Source organism: Lonchura striata, chromosome 17 (assembly GCF_046129695.1).
Source record: "Lonchura striata isolate bLonStr1 chromosome 17, bLonStr1.mat, whole genome shotgun sequence".
NCBI classification, from domain to species: Eukaryota; Metazoa; Chordata; class Aves; order Passeriformes; family Estrildidae; genus Lonchura; species Lonchura striata.
The window spans coordinates 1,416,397-1,436,399 of NC_134619.1; the positions used below are offsets into that span (position 1 = coordinate 1,416,397).

The 20,003-nt window shown below is 52.8% G+C and overlaps 1 protein-coding gene across 1 annotated transcript in view; it reads right to left on the bottom strand.

The window, feature by feature from the left end:
• The window catches only part of NFATC2 (nuclear factor of activated T cells 2), a 77,831-nt gene extending 59,118 nt beyond the window's left edge, over positions 1–18,713 (bottom strand). Inside the window, exons 1-3 of the mRNA XM_077786977.1 lie at positions 18,563–18,713; positions 9,007–10,033; positions 7,566–7,734 (exon numbers count right to left, since the gene is read on the bottom strand). Coding sequence (XP_077643103.1) covers positions 7,566–7,734; positions 9,007–10,033; positions 18,563–18,713 — 1,347 coding nt within the window. The remainder of the gene's footprint in view (positions 1–7,565; positions 7,735–9,006; positions 10,034–18,562) is intronic.
• Between the last annotated feature and the right edge of the window lie 1,290 nt (positions 18,714–20,003).

A 20,003-nucleotide genomic window follows, 5' to 3' on the forward strand; every position in this document is an offset into this window, starting at 1 on the left:
GTTGTCCAATAAAGTGCATGTCTGTGGGTGTGTGTTGTATAAATGCACACAGACTTAAAGAAGAGAGGAACTGATTCCCTGTTCATATGACACTGTCTGTATTATCTGCTGGCCCAGAGGCATAAAACACACAGTAAAAGGCCTCCTGATCCTCCACAGAACCAGATTTTAAATCAGTTGTCTGGTCAGTGGAAGAAAATTACTTTTTTTTTTTTTTAGTAATTGATGGTATTACGGCAATGCTGTAGGATGATGTAATTGTAAATACAGAATAGCATTATAAAATGCAAATACAAAGAGAAAAAATATATGAAAAAAAGTCAAATGTCCCCATTTAAAAGGGATTATCCTTGAGCTAATTGCATTTTCAGGGCTAATATAGGTGATCATTTACCATAACCATTTCCATCTACCTTTCACTTGCTGTGAACACAGCAGGATGACTTAAAATTGGAAAAAATGGAGATGAACAGCTCACAGAAACACTCCAGGAGCTCTAAAATCAGAGTTTTACACTCATCTTCACCACCAAGAGCTTTAGTCATGTCACACCAGCTCTCTCTTCACCAGCACCAGTGATGCTCACCCTGCTTGGCAGGGACAGGGATGTGTGCTGCTTTGTGTAGAGAAAAATCACTGTGAGCAAGAATGAATACATCAAATCTACACTTCAGAGGTGTCCCTTCTTAAAACTGACCTGCTGAAGATTGTCACTGTCAATAAACACCTCCACTACCCCAGGCAGCTGCTTTAATATTTAACCACAGCGCCGATCTTTTCTCTGGAGAAGCAAAGGAGGAATAAATTTGACCCTTAAACTGTGAGAAATGAAGATTTAAAATGTTTTTTAAAACACTAACTTTGAAATTCATTGTTTCCTCCCTTAGCAACCACCAAGCTGCTCTAAAATCTCTGTGTTTCAGAGATCTAAAATCCAAAATCTCTGTGTTCTGCTCATCGGAGCTGCTCCCTCCAAGCCCTTCCAGGGGAGCAGCAGCCCCACACCAAGGGGTGCTTTCACTCTCTCTCACTCTTCTTTCCATGGAGAAAACAAAATCATCTGGATTTCAGTTTCGAGAGAGCGAGGATCAAGAAAGATTTATGAATATAGAACTCTGGGAGGAAATATTTTTGTGCATTATAAGGTGACCTATTCACAATAAAACTCCCCCAAACTGTATACAGATCGAGCTGGAAAAAACCCAACTCCTTTGAGTCACATTTGCCACAAGGGGAAAGAGAAGCCAGACATGATGTGTACCTTTCCAGACTCTATTTTGGGACTTTAAGATCCTATTTCTTTCAGTTGAAAGATTTTTCTTAAACTTTGCTTTTACCCGACTCTTACAATATTAACACAGCCAGACATGGGCTGGTCTGTGACCTGAGGAAATGCAAAGCACTTTGGCAGATAAACAAATAACATCATTCCAAAAACAAGGAGACTTTTCTTGTTTGGTTTGCTGCTATGATTGGGTTTCTAAACAAAATTGAAATGCGTGGCACGATTAAAAGCATCATCTCACCTCTGCAGAAATCAAATTCATTCTGCACTCCATCCATGGAACAATACCACTCAAATTTGGGAAAGGGGAGGATTTGAGTGCCATTTGCTGAAGGCACCTGTGTAATTCTGCATGCAAAAATGAGCAGATGTGCCTTTAGCTGCTGAGTTTGCTCCAGCCTTGCTCCAGCTGTGAGCCAACCTTGATCCAGCCCTGATCCATCTCTGCTCCAGCCCTGCTCCAGCTCTGCTCCAGCCCTGCTCCAGCTCTGTTCCATCTCTGCTCCAGCCCTGCTCCAGCCTTGCTCCAGCTCTGTTCTATCACTGCTCCAGCTCTGATCCAGCCCTGCTCCATCTCTGCTCTAGCCCTGCTCCATCTCTGCTCCAGCCCTGATCCAGCCTTGCTCCAGCCCCAGCCCCAGCGCTCTCTCCGAGCCTCCCAGACCCTCTGGGAAGCTGCTGTGAGCCAACAGCCCCGTTTCTGTCCCCTCTTCCTGCTGCAAGCAGCTCCAGCCTTGGATGTGGATGGTTCATCCCCATCGTTAATCCCCGCTGACCACAATGATGTCGGGGATTTTTCTGGGGAGGTCTTTGCTCAACAAGGCTCATAGCGAGATGGAAAATGTCACTGCATTGTCTCGGGGAGAGTGGCATATCAATAACTGTCAGGAATTCAACAAAGGCCTCGTCCAGCCACTGTATCATGTAGCAGCTCCTCTGCCTGCCTCAGTTCGAGCTGACATTGAGCAACAAAGCCCAATCTTCTCACATGGTTTTGTTCAATTTAATGTACTTGGGACACTGCAAAGAAACGCAAACCAGAAGAAAATCTTTGCTGACTCCCTTTTGCTCCCTACCAAAGCTGTCTAAAAAGGCCTCTGTAGACAATCCTTTGAACATCTGATTCTGCCAAATTATGATATTTTTTTTTTATACTCAGTTTTAAGTGTTTCTTATTTTGATGACAGTTTAGACAAAATTCCCAGGGCTGAATCTCACTTGCTCTGCTGCTCCCTACAGTAAATGACAACCAAATTCCCAGTGTCTCACTGGGATTTCTGCCTTCAGATGGGGTTAATACAGGTCTGGGACAGAGACAGAGACAGCAGCTCTTGGGAGAAGGCAGTCAGGAGGGTTTGCTCCTGGCTGACCTCACACTGTAAGCAAGTTGTTTCCTCTCTGGGCTCCAGTTTCCCTGCCCCTGCTTTAGGGAGGCTTGGACTGTCTCAGACAGTTTAAAAGAAGAGGCACAGCACATCTGCCCATGTGCAGGGAGCAGGATTTGGAGATCTCATTTTCACAGCTGGCTAAGAAAACCAACTGTGTCATGAAAGCTCTTCCATGCACACTCAAGAGCTAAACCTCCCCAGCAGGACAGGACTCGCTGTGCCACGAGAAAACCAGAGGGTGAAAATGTGATGATTTTGACAGAATCCCACTGGGAGAGTCCCTCAGCACTGGCAGCAGTCAGCACAGCTGGACCCTTGCCAGCTGTGAAAATGAGAGGTGCATCCCCTGTGCCACCCCGGTGTGGCACAATGCCTGACAGCAGCCATGGTGACAAGGGGCAGGATGTGGCAGCACCAAGAGCACCCTGGAGATGAATCCCAGTCCAAAATGATCGATTTGACTGCACTGAACCAAATACCCTGAGCTGAGCCCTCTGCCAGGGGCCTCCTGCAAGATGGATTTGGGGCCCAGGAACCCACCATGGACTCAGGCACTGGGCAATGGACTGAGTGTCAGCCAGATCTTGAAAATATCTTGGCCAAAAAGCATTTTTGTGGGGAAAAAAAAAAAAGGAAAAGAGAAAAAAGAAAAAATAGCAAGTCTCAGGAATCTCTCTCCTCCTCAGTTTCCTTCATGCTGAAACCCACAACACGAGGCATGGTTAGAGAGAACAACTCGGGTCTGCTGGAAGCAGCAGGGTTCAGCAGTGGTTGCAGAAGGAAAGAGAGAGCCCAGATAATTTTCCCTGAGCAGCAGCAGCAGGCAGGAGGAGTCCTGTCCCCCCGAAACGCCCTGAGCCTGGTGAGCAGGACGCTCCCCAGGACACGGCAGAGCTGGCTGGGAGCCCTGACCTGGCACTTCCAGCTGCACAGACATCAGTCTTGAGAGAGCAGGGAGACCTGGGGGCTCAGCTGGGCAGGGAAGCTGTGAGCAGAGAGCTCTGGTGTGAGCTTGCAGGGCACTGCCCACCCTGTGTGAGCTCCTGCAGGCTCTGAACGGGGTGGGCTCTGTGCTGGAAGCGCCCACATCCGAAATTCAGCTTTGCTTTACACAGTCCTGCAGCGAGAAGCTACAGGAAGCAATAACTAAACCTTGCATCTGCCTCTTCCAGGAGTGTTTGTGAGCCACGAAGCCTGCACAGCACAGGCATGCCCCTCTAACCAGGTGGTACACGCTGCTTCCCTCCCCTCTGCCAGGACTCCTGGCCATCAAAAGCAATGTATTCTCAATTAGGCTGGACAGCTTCAGTCAGAGCTTTTCATTCACCTCCACTCAGAATTCCAGCCTTGCCTGCAGCACAGCAAGGGCGCTGCTGACCTGCCCCTACATTTGATGATATTGGTTCTGAAGGGAATTTCCCAAATGCAGCTAAAATCCCTGGCTTGGCCACTGCACATCAATCCCCGCAGCAGGACGGGGAGCAGAGGGAAATCAACCCACGGCCAGAGCACAGAGCTCCAGAGGCCCCTACAACGATCCCATCGTGCAAAGGAGCCCTGTAGCCCTGCAGGTAAATCAGGTGTGAAGGGTGCAGGTGCTTCATCACACCAAAACCCCCGCAGGAGCCAAACCCAGCTCCAGAGCAGGCAATGATGGCCACGGGTGGCACAAAGATGCTGCTCAGCACCACCAGCTCCAGCACAGCCTGGCCCTGCCCTGCCCTGCCCAGGGGCTGGGGAAGGTGGGGAAAGGACAAACTCAGCTGCTGGATGTGCCCTCGGCAGCAAACCCCCCCGGCAGGGCTGGGGGGTGTCATCAGGGCTCCAGGGTGAGAGTGCGAATCGCCCCCTGAGCTGAGATTTGGTTCTGAGTTTCCATCAAAGCTCTGCTTTCACTGACACACCAGTGAATTAGCTGGATGTTGGAAGTCACATACAGTTAAAAGTCAGCGCCCCACGGGAAGCCCGGGCTAAGAAACAATGTCTCCTTTGACTGCGAAACCACAAGAAAACACAGACGGCAAAATTCAAATATAAAAGGAAAGTGGAACATACGTTTGTTATTGTAAAGCAGCTCCTGTGAGCTCCACTAACAACTCTCCCATTCCAGCTTCTTTTTAATAAGAAAAATAAAAAGAGGCAGTGAAAGTCACCACAATTTTAAAAGTTAAAGCCCAGGGGAAGGTTGGGCTGGCTGTGCTGAACAGGAGCCCCTCTCTGCACAGCTTTCCTGCTCTGGAGAGAAGCCTGGCACACAGGGCTGGAGGGGCTGGGGGTCCCTGCCCCTGCCCTCACCTGGGCACGGGGGTTCTGCAGCCCTGCTCTGTGTGGATATTGCACCAAGATAAACAGCTGGGCTGTGGATTTAACCTCTGCCATTACACTCCAGGCTGGGCTTGCTTTGCCTCCCCTCCCTGTCACAGCCACAAACTCTTTGCACAGGAGCAGCCACTGCCTTTCCCACTGCACAGGCTCCTGCACAGCCTTGACTGGAGCAGCTGGGTACAAATGAGCAGTTTTGGGATAAAAGAGCTGGGAATCAGACACACCTCCCCTCCTCTGTGGTCTAAGTGAGGGAGAACCTGCAGGATTATCCCAAAGCAGTTTTGGGATAAAAGAGCTGGGAATCAGACACACCTCCCCTCCTCTGTGGTCTCAGTGACAGGGTAACCTGCAGGATGGAAGGAGCACGGAAACTTCAGCTTTGTCCTGGCTACAGAGCATCTCCTGGCTATTCTCAGCACCTTCACATCCAGGGGACACTGACAACCCTGAACCCTGAGCTGCTCTACAGTTAACACAAGCTGTAGGTTCCTCCCAGGAGTGACTCCAACACCTGAGCTGGGAGCCTGTGCTTCCCCACAGCCCTGAAATCAGACATGTGGCCATTCCATGGCACACAGGGCTTCTCCCCCTCCTCCTGGCACTGCCCATGTCCCACTCCAGCTGCCCAGCTCCCCAGGGGCTTTGGCCACCTCCTCCTGCCACGCCTGGAGTAGAGCCCTGAGCACAAACCCGAGGCGTGACACGTGAAGAGGAAGCAGCATCAGAAAGATGAACCACAAGATAAGGCTTGGAGGATATGAGATCTGCTGGTCTGTAGCTTCAGAGAGCCCAAAAGAAGAAATCTGCATGCAAAATGCATTTTCCAAAAAAATAAATATTGCAGACCAGCACTGTGCTGCAAAACCAGCCAGGATCTCTTCTGCCAGCAGGTTCAGCTGGGTAATTAGTCACGTGGAGGGTAAATTGAAGGGTTTTTTTTAAATCAGATTTGTTCCAAAAGAGATTGTATTTTAGAGAAATACTCTGTTTACATCTAACAAGAACAAAAAAGTTAAACTTCACAGAGGGGAAAGAAGGAGAGGAAAAAGAAAAAAAGATCCCTTGAAGCCAAATAACTTCTGACATGAAAACTTTGGATTTTACTAGCATCCCCCAGTCTGAGATGTCATAAACCATACAGGTGCAACTATCTCATTACTTGGCATCCATATGAACCTGGTTATGTTCGAGTGAACACAAATTCAACAAATACTTCCAGCTTTACAATAAACCCTCAGAAAGAAACTGTCCATATTTTCCCCAGATGCAGGCACAGCTGTGCAGAGGCACATCTGCTCGGGGAACTAACGTGGACATTTGAATTTATAGTTTTAGATCCTGAAGCTTGATGGCAAATTATGATAAAACTAGCAATACTGGTTCCTGTCTTCAACAGAAAATATAAATGCCTCTTTGATTGATATTGATTGCAGGAAGGAAACAAATTCTATTTCCCCGTGTCACAAGACACTCCTTCATTGCAGTAGGGACCCTGTTGATAGGAATACCTTGGGAGGGTAAGTGATACTGTAGTTGCAAGTAAACTGAGAAAAGAGCAAGTGCTGATTGGTATCATTCCCGCTCCTAGGCAGCTTCAAACACACCACAGGAGGCTCCAGGCTTGTCAGACCCAAACCAAAAAGCCTGCATTACTGAGGTAGAAAATGGGACTGCTGTTTATTATTACCCTGCACCCTTTACTCAAATACCCAGGCCATACATGTAAGTCCAGCTCCATCAAAGCAAACAAATTCATTGATTTAACAATTTATGGCTTGATTTTAAAAGGGGGTGAGCCTGCAGGGGAATACTGAACATATGTTTGAAGTTAAGCACAAACCAACCCAGTGAAATTAGTGGTATTGATCACATGCTTGAAATTACACATAAATGTTAATGTTTTCCTGGTTCCTGCAAGCCCTGAGTGTGTCAGGAACATCTGTGGGATGCAGCCAGCTTTGTTTGGTGAAGGCTGGAGCTGTGGCTGCTCAGCTTGCACACATCACTGCAGCACTCTCCGCTGACACGGCACAGCCCCGACCCCAGCCTGGCTTTGGCTTTCCTTCAGGAAACACGGGCTGAGAACAGGGGAAGTGAGGGAAATGACTGATGTGCCCCCACTTGGCTACGCTGCAGCCACTCAGCCAGGATTTCATTGCACCCTTTGAAAGGTGAAGGAAGGGCTGTTCACACTCCAAACAGAAGAAGGGCTCAGCTCATTCACCTCTCGGGTCAGCAAAGGGGCGAATTCGTTCTCTCCACCACTGGCAGCCTGAATTTTGCTCCCTCGTTTCAGCAGTGACTTCCCAGGCACCTTATGACAGCCGTGACAGGGAATCACACGAGGTTCACACAGCCCAGGAAAGGCAGCCAGCACATTGCCCACATTTCTGAGCTTTCCCAAACCAATCCAAACCAACCTTCCCGAAGCGCTGGGCTTGGCCACGGCCCAGCTCAGTCCCTTCAAACACATCCAAAAGCTCCTCTTACAGGGACACCAAGCCCCCAGTGGGCATTTCAGAGGAGCTTGCCCCCCGTTTTGCTGCAGGAGGTGCCCAGGGCCTTACCTGGACCACGGGGTGGCCGCCGGTGGGAGCCTTGACGGCGCCGCGGCTGCCCTCGGTCTCGTAGTGCGCGCGGTGGTGGGGCTTGGGCTGCACCTCGATGCGCAGCTCGTAGGAGCCCGACTGGCTGCACAGGGGCCACTCCAGGGGAGGCAGGGACTGCACGGGCAAGCTGGGACACAGAGAGAGACACAGCACCAGGGAGACCCTGAGAACCTCATTTCCCAAAGCCCGAGCGCCCCTTCCCCCCGCGCCCCACTGAAACCCTCGGGTGTCTGCCGTGAGCTCCATGACACTGCTGAGCTGCTCACGTCTCCTGCAAGCTCTGCTGAGGAGACAATGGCTGTGGGCCATCTCCTTGCAGAAGAGAGTAAGATATGTCTGTTCCTTAAACAGAAATATCTTCAGCAGCTACAGTTTTTCAAAGATCCCTCTCTTTTACCTAGCTTTTGTTTTTTTCAAAGATCCCCCTCTTTTATCTACCTTTTGCTGTGTGTCTCCAACTTGGATCACAGAATACGTATTGTGAAATATTAACTCCGTTTGCCATTACCTACCAGTTGTGCAATTTAACAATTGTTACGATTTCCACAAAGATTAAAATGCACATCAATAAAGTGCTAAATGCTCTTACCTGGTACTAGTTTTCCTGTTGTGAAAGCACATCAGGGTTTATGACACGAAATGAATGCACTGCAATGTACAGCTAAAGCCTGCACTGGATTTTAAAGCACCCTGTGAGCCCAGGCTGCTGCCAGGACCGGTCTGACAAGCCAAGAGCAGTCACAGCCTGTGCCCTTCCACTCACAGGTTGTGTTTAGCAGGCCAGGAACACCCTGGGACAGCACGGGGACAGCCTCAGTGCCAGCGGGATGGCACTGACAGGGTGCCAGCAGGGACTGGCAGCACAGTCACACACTCGGCACCCTCGCTGCTGGCATTCCACAGAGCCAGACCATGGAGGGCTGAGATCTGGGCTAAGGGACAACTGGCAAATTAACAGCCAGCACCAAGTCACTGCAGCTGACTGCCTGTTCAGTCTGACCTGCAGCTCTGTTTTGAATCAGGATTATTTAAAGCATTTTCATCCTTGATGGAAATTTGTAAGTGACTTCACAAAAGCAGTGCCACAATTTTAAGAGCAGCAGGATGGCACCAGAATGTTCAGCCTTTGTCAAAGGCTCTCTGCAATCTGCTTGCTATTTAGACAAATCATTTGGAAATTTGTAGTGTACTGTGTTATCAATGAGCCTCTTTGGTGACGTTTCTTCACAGCCCTGATTTTTTCATCTCAGAATCCTGATGGACCAAGCTCCCATTAACCAGTGCTGTCCCTGAGCACTCAGCTCTGATCTGCAGCAGGACCTGCCCAAGAAAACCCTGCCTAGGGATCATCAAACCATGAAAAAACATGGACAACACACCCACAGGAAGCAGTACCTACCTGCAGATCGGTATTGCGGGCACCAGCTGCTTTGTCCATGATGGAGGAACCAGCAGAATGGATTCTGGAGCCGAGTTCCTCCTGTCCTCCTGCTCGCAAGGCCCGTGGAAGTCAACAGTCTGAAAGACGTGGCACGGAATGCTGTTTTTGTGGGAAGCCATGGAGGAAGGATCGGGGCTGGTTTTCCAGATTTTCGTGGGGACGCCGCAGGAAGGGTCGGTGGGAAGGCTGCTCATAGCATCCATGGAAAGGGGAGCGCTGGCCAGCTGGGTGTAAGTGACTGCAGAGCTGTCCTCTCTCGGGGGGCCGCGAGGAGAGGGCTGAGGAGAGGGGGTCCGTGAGGGCCGGGGAGAGCTGGAGGGCAGCTGGCTGCTGTAGAGCCCGGTGCAAGAGAACCTCCGCTTTGCACCCGGCGACGAGGACCTTGAGTTGGGACAGGGTGATGGTGAGTGGCGTCCCAAGCAGGCTTCCTCCGTGATGCTTGTTCGTGGTGACATTATTGGAGAGGTTCTAGGAGAATAATGAGTATGGATGTTTTGAAACTGTGGACAAAGGTCATCACTAGGCCCATTATTTGGTGAAACACATGGTGAGGTGCAAGGAGAAACATTTGTCTCTGAAATGAAACTTGCGGAGGAGCCGCTACTAGCTGGACTCAGACACAGTGGTTCTCTGTAGCCCTCAAAGCCAGGGACGGGCAGGGTAACCCTCGGGCTAGTGGTGGCTGAGTTTGGCTGATGTTCTGCCAACAGAACATCTGTGTCTCTGCCGCGGAAGGGACCCCCCGAGTGAATCAGTTCGTGATATGGAGTTATTTCAATCCTAGGGCTCGGAGCAGAGGCCCCTGCGGCGCTGGCAGGGTGTGTAGGTGGTGGCCCTATGCTATCTGGCTGTCCGTATCTGCCCATGGGATCTGCAGAAAGGCTAGCAAAAGGCAGGGGGCATGGCTTGAGGCCACAGTCCAGGACATCATGAGCGTATGTAACTCCAGAGGGTGGGCTGTTGGTTTTATGTGGAGTCGGTTCTTCTGGAAAAAGAAGGGTCTCTTTAAGACTGTAAATATTGTTACAGAAGCTGAGCAATCATGGATTAAAAAAAATGCATATTCATAAACTGGCTGTGATCTGATATTCGCTTATTATTTAAATCTTTTTCACTGCAGTTAATGCCTGTGAGAAGTACTGGATTAAGAGCCAGGGAAGCTCAAGTGCCCAGGGCAGGTGCAGCATGGACTGAAGCACTGCAGACGCCTCCAGCCGGGCTCCTGCTGCCTGAGCCTCACCCGAGGGATCCCCTGGGCAGTCAGCAGCGTGTCAGCCCCTCTGTCCACAGCAGGGCTGCCCTCCTGCCAAGGACAGCCAAGTGACACCTCGGGTGCTGTGACTTTGCTCACATTTTGCCAACATCACAAAATTGCTTCCAGCCAGGTCTAGAGAAAACCAAATGTTGAGGAGCAGCTTTTGGAGAAGGGAGAAACACCTTCCTTACACAGCCAAACCCAGCCAGGAAAGGTTTCGTGAACCAAAGCTGAGTTCAAACTCTTAAACTGAAAAGTCACTTCTGTGCGATGATTTGTTTGGCTCTGTATCATGACAGCAAGTTTGGTGACAGGGTTCGTGTGAGTCAGAAAACACATTCACAAATATTTGTTAGAGAAGAGAGAGAGGGAGAAATAATCCAGCCCTGTGGTTAAAGGCAATCACATTCCAATTTCAGCCCAGGGAACATTTTCAGACAGGGATTATAAAATACACAATAACAAGTAAGTGTTCAGTAGAACCCTGTCTCTGCCGGTACCAAAAATCCTCATTTTTCAGAGATGCCCATTTTGCAAGCTCTGCCCAGGCTGCAGAGCACAGGGATGCTCCCAGGAAACACAGAATTCCCTGGAACCAGCCCTGCAGAGCCCAGCTTCACTCTGGTCCCAGTACCCGAGGGTGTGCAAAGGCAGGGGATCCCAGAGAGCAGAGCCATGGCAGGTATTCCCATGGACAGCAGCTCCTGGAGCTGCCCCAGCCTGGGAGCCAAAGAACATTTGTTATCACACAAAAATATGCAAAAGATTACCAGGATTTGTACGTGTTTTTAAAGATTTCATTGAATCCAGCAGGAAATACCTGATACAGCTCCACAATTTGGGATTAATTCACCCTATCTTCTCGCTTTGGGCACAGATCAGTGCATGTCACAGGCAGAGGGTTTCATTTAAATATTTTAGTATTTAAATTACTGTTCCAGCATTTTCTTTTACTACTACATTACATGAAACAGCAATTCCCATGAGAAAACACCATACAGAAAGCCAGCCAGGAGCTGACTGCACTTTCTGCAAAAGTAGCAGAAGTTCCTGGTGAAACTTCTACATGCAGAGAGATTTTGACTTATTTTCAGCAGGCTTCTGTTCATTTTTAGGAACTGCTGAGCCTTCGTGCTCAGCAGGAAACCCCAAGAGCCGAGCAAACAAACCAACACACAGAAGGGCTGGGACAGGAGGGGAGGTGCACAGGACACTCCAGCTCACACATTTTGGAAGGTTCCCTCTGGCTTTTAATCCAGCACACAGCTGTCCTGGGGCTAGGAGAGCAGCGACGAGGCACTGAGTGCTGAGCCAAACGTATTTTTAGCGGCGCTGATCTCAGAGGCTTGGCGCTCCGGGGCGGTGTGTCATCCCCGTCACCCAGTCTGACACACCGAGCCTCGAGACTGCTGCCGAGATTGCTCTGAGCAGAGCTCCTCATGTCCCAGCGAGAGGAGGAACACACCCCCGTGGAACTGAACCATGGCAAACCAAACCATGGCAAACTGAACCAAACCAAACCATGGCAAACCCAACCATGGCAAACCCAACCATGGCAAACCCAACCATGGCAAACCCAACCATGGCAAACCCAAACTATCCCAAACCATGGCAAACCCAAACCATCCCAAACCATGGCAAACTGAACCATCCCAAACCATGGCAAACCCAAACCATCCCAAACCCAACCATGGCAAACCAAACCATGGCAAACCAAACCATCCCAAACCATGGCAAACCAAACCATGGCAAACCATGGCAAACCATGGCAAACCCAAACCATCCCAAACCATGGCAAACCAAACCATCCCAGACCAAACCATGGCAAACCCGAACCATGGCAAACCCGAACCATGGCAAACCCGAACCATGGCAAACCCGAACCATGGCAAACCGAACCACGGCAAACCAAGCCATCCCAAACCATGGCAAACCCAAACCATGGCAAACCCGAACCATGGCAAACCCAAACCACGGCAAACCCAAACCACGGCAAACCCAAACCACGGCAAATCCAAACTAATCCAAACCATGGCAAACCAAACCATGGCAAACCTGAACCATCCCAAACCATCACAAACCAACCAATCCCAAACCAAACCATCCCAAGCCATGGCAAAGCTGAATCATGGCAAAGCCGAACCATGGCAAAGCCAAACCATGGCAAAGCCAAACCATGGCAAAGCCAAACCATGGCAAAGCCAAACCATGGCAAAGCAGCTCTTGGGGAGAACACCACGATCCCAGCTGGTGCCAGGGGGCACAACCAGCCCTGGGCAGAGCCAGACTGGACGCCAGGCTCTAGGCAGGATTTGTGCAGGGAGCAGCAGGAGCAGGAACCTGGACAGCTTCACCTGGAGGAACAGGTGAGCATTTCAGCTCCTGTGCAGCACAGCAGCAGCTACAGCTGCCCCACCACACCCCTCAAAGTGTGCCAGGGACGGACCAAAACTCAACACACCCAGCAGCAGAGCCAGCGGGGGAGGCTCCTGCTGAGGGATATGGGAAAAGCAAACGTATTGGTATGTGCACGTGTAATTTTAAAAGTCTGCTGAATAAGGAGCACACCCCTCACCCACAGCGACAGCCCGTCAAAGCCGGGCTTCGGACAGCAATGTCATCCCTGAGACAGTGAAAGCGTGTCCCAAAGAGCACTCAGGCTGGCACTGCCCCTGCCGGAGGAGCCACGTTCCGGGTGCGAACAACAACATTCTCACACACACACAGCAAGCCCCAGCCTGCCCCTGCCAGCTCGGCGAACACCCCCAGCTCCTGTGCAGCAGCAATATTGACTCTCCCCGCCGGCAGGGAGGCTGGCAGCGCACAACCAGGCAGCGCTGCCGGCAGGGCGGGGGGAGCCGGAGCCTGACTCGGGGCTCGGGGAGCCGTGCCGGCCCTGGGGCTGCGGGCACAGTGAAGTCGCGGTCCCGGCGGTGCCCGCGGCGGCGGCGGGGATGCGCGGGGCGCGCTCGGGCTCCCGGCGCGGGGATGCGGCAGCGCCGCTCCCGCCGGTGAACGGCTCTGCCCCGCACACCAGCAGCGATCCGCGCGGTGCTCCAGCAGCAGCGACTGCCTGCTCCGCCCCGGGCAGCTCGGCTGGGGCCAGGGGGCTGCCCGAGGACAGGGCAGAGCGGAGCAGCCGGGACAGCAGCAGTCTGCTCTGCGAGGGGCAGAGGCTGCTGGCAGCAGCCCAGCTGCCTTCTCTGCCCTCGCAGATGCCAGGGGGACACAGAGGCCAGCACGCAGCCGTGGCTCCAGGCGATGGCCCCAGCGCCACTCAAGCTTCTCCCCGAGCTGCAAGAAGAGCTCGGGCAGGGCTGCAGGAGCTCAGGGCAGCACAGCTCACTGCTGGCCCTCTGCCGCACTGGGACGGCAGGGAACAGCCCTGCCACCCTCCAGCTGGGCTCCCAGGCAGGGAGAGCACTCACAGGGAGCAGCTACAGGCTGGACCAGCCCAGCAAAGGTGTTTTCCAAGCACTGAAGCGACTCGGAGGTACAGCTTTGCTGCCAAGGCCGTGCCACCCTCCAGAGCTCATCCATCCCTGCATATTGCATCCCAGAACACAGACTGGGATACTGCAGCACAGGACTGTCCTCCGCACTGCTGTTCTGCTGGATATCTCACAGACAGCTCCTCGGCACTTCCCCCCTCCCTGCACTCAAGCATTTCCCAGCCTGAGGTTTCACTGCTGATTCACCCTCTGATTCAGTACCAGGAGATCCTTCTGCTTTGACAGGGGGTTCAAAGAAAGCGAGTCTCACACCCAGGCAGCGCTGGCACCGCCTCATGCCCTCAGTCGGCTTTGCTGCCAGCAAAGAGCCTTCCCTGTGTCACTCAGCTCCTCTTCCCAGAGCAGTGTGATGCCCAAGCCCTCTGGGATCCCACCCAAGCTGCCTGCCAGCTCTCACTGCCCCTTTTCTCCACGGCTTTCACCCACATGACTGCCTCCTCACCACAGCAGGGAGTGAAGCAGGGGTCTGGATGCTCCCGTACTGTAAATAACCACCAAGCCAGCCCCAGGAGGGGTGCAGGCAGCTCCAGCCACCCTCTGGAAGGAAGGCAGCCTCCCCAGGGGGAGACCCTCAAATGTGCCCTTGGGAACCCAGCAAGAGTTGAATCACAGGTAAAAGAGATCAAGGGATTTCAGTTTCAAAGGACTTGATGTACCAAACTCCTTTTCACACCTCTCTGAAGCAGAGAGGAAAAGGAAAAGGCTGCCGAGGTTCCCCAAGCCCAGGGCAGGCAGTGTGAGCACACATGGCTTGGGGAGAGCCACCCTGCTCTGGTTTACAGCGCCTTCAAAGCCAGCCACTCAGCCAAATGTGACAATCAGCGTGAAATTAGGGAACAGAGGCCCACCCAGCAGCTGCATTCCATGCTGGGTTTATCCAAACCATCCTCTAGGAAAAGCTAAAGATAGCCCTGTGCAGGCTAGGGGCACGAGCTGGGTTTTGACCTCACATCCGCTGGCTGCAGCTCCCGAGACTGAACTGCAGTCCCTTATTTGCATAAGTAAAAGAGTCTATTTTCTTTCTTTAATTAACTTGCTTATTGTCATTTGAAGGGGCCAGTCCAGAGCTACTTTACATTTTTCAAAAGCCGAGTTGTCTGCTATTTACACTAACTGCTTGGAAGCTCCAAGTGAGAGCTGGTTTCCTGAGTGAAATCTGGAATTCTCTGGTAGATATGCATATTTGTTTCTTTACGGCAGGGCTGAACACTGCCTCCTGTGTTCCTGAGCCAGCCCCAGGACCCAATGCATGCACTTTCAGTTTTTTTCCTTTTAATAGCTTTGCATCTGGGAGAAGAAAAAAAAGGAACGAGGCAAATTATTCAGGGCTTGACACCTACAAGACGTGGCAGTGTCCCTGGGAGCCTGTCTGCACACAAACAAGCATTTGGAGGAATATTAATATTTATGGATGCTCCCTGCTTCCCCTCTCTACACCACACACACACAGACCTCGTAGATTCACATCACCAGATGCAGTCTGAGTCAAATGAGCTACAGCAAGGGCTGAGCCTGGAGAAAATACTCCAAACCAACATGCATTCTTACCTGTTGTCTCAGGGCAGGGTTTTATCTGGAATCTTAATTAAACACAGGGTTTTTCTGGGTTTGCAGAACACCCCTCAGAGCATCAGCTCCCAGAAGGGTTGAGCTCAAACACGAAAAATGATGTGGCAGCCTCACCTCTCAGCAGATCAGCACACAGGGAGCCCAGCAAAGCTGAAGGGAGCTGCTGGGGCAGAGAACTGTCCCAGCTCAGCATTTCCTCTCTCAGAGCAGCCAACAGCAGGTGTTAGGGAAGAGCACGCAGAGCACTTACCAGAACTTTCTCCTCTGGGAGCCCTGCTTGCAGGAGCTCATTTGGAAATGCTCATTAACTCCCCTGGCATGTTTGAAACGAGTTAAAATTTGGGCTATCACTGATACCACTACCAACACCTGCACAGGAACTCTGCAGGGAATGCAGCTAATGCTTTTTAGCTTAAAGGACACAGAAAACATCCCCAATGGCCAAATGAAATCACAAATCACAGCTTCTGCCTGACAGCAGCAAATGCCTTGCCCACACTCCCCAAATCCTCTTCACCTGGGCAGGCCCCTGACTTCAGCAGATGTTTCTTTTTTGCAAACCCTGAGAAGATTGGTAATAAAAGTCTGCAAGTAAAGGTAAAACGCAGTCTCTACAGCACTGCTGCTTTTGGAAACGGTTGGCTTCAAGAGGAACATCTAATATTAATAATATTGACTGCAGGATTTCTGTTGGCCCTTCTTTTCCCTGTTGCTTTTATAGCAGCCCCTGTTCCTGTTGGCCCAGGCAAACACAAGCACTACTGAAAGCCAGACACCTTCAGGAAGGATATTTCTGCCATCCCCATGACTACAAGTTGTGATACAGGTCCTGCTTTTCAAACACAACTTTGGGATGGACACTGCCAAATTCCAACCTTTTAAAAAAATGTTTATCAGGAATAAACGTCCACCCCAATCCATTCCTAGAGCCCAACATTTACGTTTTTCCTGTATTTTTTTTTAATTTAAAAAATCCCTTTGAACATGCTTACGGATTTGTTTTTTTAGGATTTGTCATGAGCAGAGGGTGGAGCAGAGCAGGCTGGGAGGACTCCAGATGCAGGAACCAGACTGAAGTGCTGGGACCCACTCCTTTGGTTTCGGTTCCACTTTGAATCCTCCTCTGCACAGGACTTGTGTGCCCAAGTGCAGTTCAGCTGAGGCCAGGACTGCACATGAACAATGAGCACCAGTTACCAGCAGCACGTGGACAAGGCCCTTGCTCACAATTTGACCATTTTCTGCTCTCATGTAAACATGCTTTCATCTTTTGTACATTAGGGTTTGTGGATGTATCCTGGATTGCTTACAGACTGAAGCTGCTGCCTTTTGAAAGCCAGGGAGAATGTTCTCCAGATTACAATGCCCATGTATATGGTTGGGATCTCTTTTTTTTTTTTTTTTTATGCTAATGATTTCCATCTTTGGAAAAAAATTACTACTAATTATGGTTTCCAGTCATTCAAAAGTGCAGAAAGCAGGCTCAAGAAGGAAGTTACTTCTACAACAAGCACACACTGCTCTGCATTTATGTGGTTTGAAGATTAAACTTTCTACCCCCCACCTACGTATGATTATGTTCTGTAGAACTTCCCACTTAAGGCTTCACAGCAGCGCTGTCTACTGTAAAGCTGTGAACACACCAGCATCTGAAGCTTTCACTGACATTCAGTGTATTTTCACTAAAATCATTAATGAACCCCTCCCCATCGTGGGTTTATTGTAGCTTATTTTGATCTACATGAAGCCTTGAAAGAAAATTCAGCTTTGTCCATCTGATGGCATGAACCATCCCCAGTCAGCTTCAATGCTGGTGCACATCTGCACACTTAAACACAGGCAGAGAGAGTAAAACTCAGCAACAGCTCTCCATTTCACTGATGACACCACAATTCAGGCCTCAGAGGTCTCCTTTAGAGGAGCACAACATCTCTGAGGTGCCCCAGGGAAACACCAGCTCTGCACTGTGCAGAATCCAAACCAATGTATCTTAGAAACAACATCCCAACAAATCATTCCTCTGGGTCCTCTCTTTCAGCTTTGTCTGGTTTACACAGATCTACATTTTATGGGAGTATCCCTACCCAGTACCATCGACAGAATTACCACTTAGAAAGTCAGGCAACACTTGTCACTGCACTTTTAAGTACCGCAGCATAAGCTCAGAAAAGCAGAACAGTCTGCAAACCTCTCTTTTTTCCTCAATGTTAACTTAACCTGGTGGTGCTTGTCCCGAGGCTGGAGCCAGCTGTGCCCAGCCCTCTGCCAGGGCTGCGGGAGGGTCGGGCTCAGGGCGGGCAGCAGCTCCGAGGGCTGCACGCCCCAGTGCTCCGGCTGCCAGGGAGCTCCCGGGGCAGCTGGGCACAGTGATGGGGCAGAAAGAGCTGCCAGGGAGCTCCCGGGGCAGAAAGAGCTGCCAGGGAGCTCCCGGGGCAGCTGGGCATGGTGCGGGGCAGAAAGAGCTGCCAGGGAGCTCCCGGGGTAGCTGTGCCCAGTGCCGGGGCAGAAAGAGCTGCCAGGGAGCTCCCGGGGCAGAAAGAACTGCCAGGGAGCTCCCGGGGCAGAAAGAGCTGCCAGGGAGCTCCCGGGGCAGCTGTGCATGGTGCGGGGCAGAAAGAGCCCGGCCGGGCTGTGCTGAGTGCCTCCGCTGCCCCTGCAGCGCTCGCTGCCGGCTGCACAGCTCCGGGGTTGCAGTGATGTCCTGCAGCTGGTCTGACACTGCATCCTGCCATGGACACTGCATCCCGGTATGGACACTGCATCCCAGGCACTGCCTCCCAGCCTGACACTGCATCCCGGCCAGACACTGCATCCCAGGCACTGCATCCTGGCACAGACATTGCATACTGGTCACTGCATCCCAGCCAGACACTGCATCCCGGTATGGACATTGCATCCCGGGCATTGCATCCTGGCACAGACACTGTATCCTGGTATGGAAACTGCATTCCGGCAGGAACACTGCATCCCGGCCCTGACACTGCATCCCGGCATGGAAACTGCATCCCGGGCACTGCATCCCGGCATGGAAACTGCATCCCGGGCACTGCATCCCGGCCGGACACCGAGCCACTGGCTCCAGCGGCCCCGGGCAGCAGCGGGCCGGCCCCGGGCGGCGCCCGCCGTGCCCCGGGGCGCTGCCGGGGGCTCCGCCGCGCCCGGGCGGCCCCTCACCAACCTTCGATCGGCTTCAGGTAGTCGTAGTCGAAGAGGATGGAGAAGTCGAACTCCTCCTGCGGGCTGTCCGGCCGGGCCGGGCCGGGGCCGTGCCCGGGGTCCCGCTGCTGCGGGCCGGGGTCGCGGCCGGGCGCGGCGCCCGCGGCGCTCATGGCGGCCCGGGAGCGGCGCTGCCCCGAGAGCCGCGACCCGGCGGAGCCTCCGGCGGCGGAGCCGGGCGGGAGCCGGGGCGAGAAAGCCCCGAGAAATGCCCCGGCTGGGGAGGCTGCGGCGGGCGCGGTGCCCCGACGGCGGCTGCGGGCGGCGAGCCCCGGGCGGCACGGCTCGGAGCGGCTCGGAGCGGCTCGGAGCGGCTCAGCACGGCTCGGAACGGCACGGCACGGGAGGCCGGGCGGCAGCGGGGCAGCTTCCTGCTCCTCGCAGCCACCTGCGCCGGGGCCGCCCCCGGGGAGGAGCCGGCACCGGCCCGGCGGCACCGCACCGGCCCCGCGCCCGGGCTGGCGGCGGCGGGGGAAGCGGGCCTGGCCCGGCACGGGGGCTCCAGAAACGATGCCCTCTGGCCCGGCGTCTCCCCCTGATGCCCCGCGTTCGGCGTGACCCCTGTCTGTCCCGCAGCCCCTCTCTGCGGAGATTTGCAGCGGCCCTGCCTGCCGCGGCCGTCGCGCATCCCTCGCCATGTGCTGCGCTCCCCGCAGCTGCGGGGTCCGTGAGCGCAGCGCAGCCTCTCCCCGCTGGGGCACCCTCAGAGCCAGCGGGGCCACGGCACAAGGCCTCTGTTGTCCTGCCCCGCTCACAGACAGCGTCTCGGGATGCTGCCCGCGGCCGGCAGTGCCACCCCCGGCACGGACTGCGCTCACCCATCTCCCCCGGCTGTGCACGGGCGCTGCTCGCTGCCCCCACAGCCCCTGCCCTGGGCTGGCTGCAGCCGGCAGTGCCTTCTCTCCTGGGGACTGTGCTCGCAGGAGCTGTGCTCAGAGCGCTGCTCCTCGCTTACCTGTCTGTGTGGTGCCCTTTGGGAGTGTGCACGTGGCTGTCATCATGGCTGTGAGTTTGAAAAATGCTCCTAGGCTGTAGACAGGGCAGGGAGGCAAAGGCAGAGGGACCAAGATCATTAAAAAAGCATTTTGGTGTTTACTTCAGCCTGTTTTTATTTGCTAAGCCTGTCAGCACGATGGCAGTAACTGCAAGACAAATCTTTAAGTTACGTTACTTGTCTAAGGTCACAGAAAGTCTGTTTTAGAGCACACATGAACCAGAATCTCTGCAGTTGGGCTTGTAACCTACTGCCTTTCCCATTATGTGTCCAGCCAAGTAATGACAAATTGCCTTCTCATCACACCCTTTCCTCGCCCAGGGCACAGGAGCTCAGACTTTCCCTACAGTTTGCAGTCAGGTCCTTCACTGGGTTTCTGAGGAAGGACTGGCTGCTCCCTGCAGCTCCT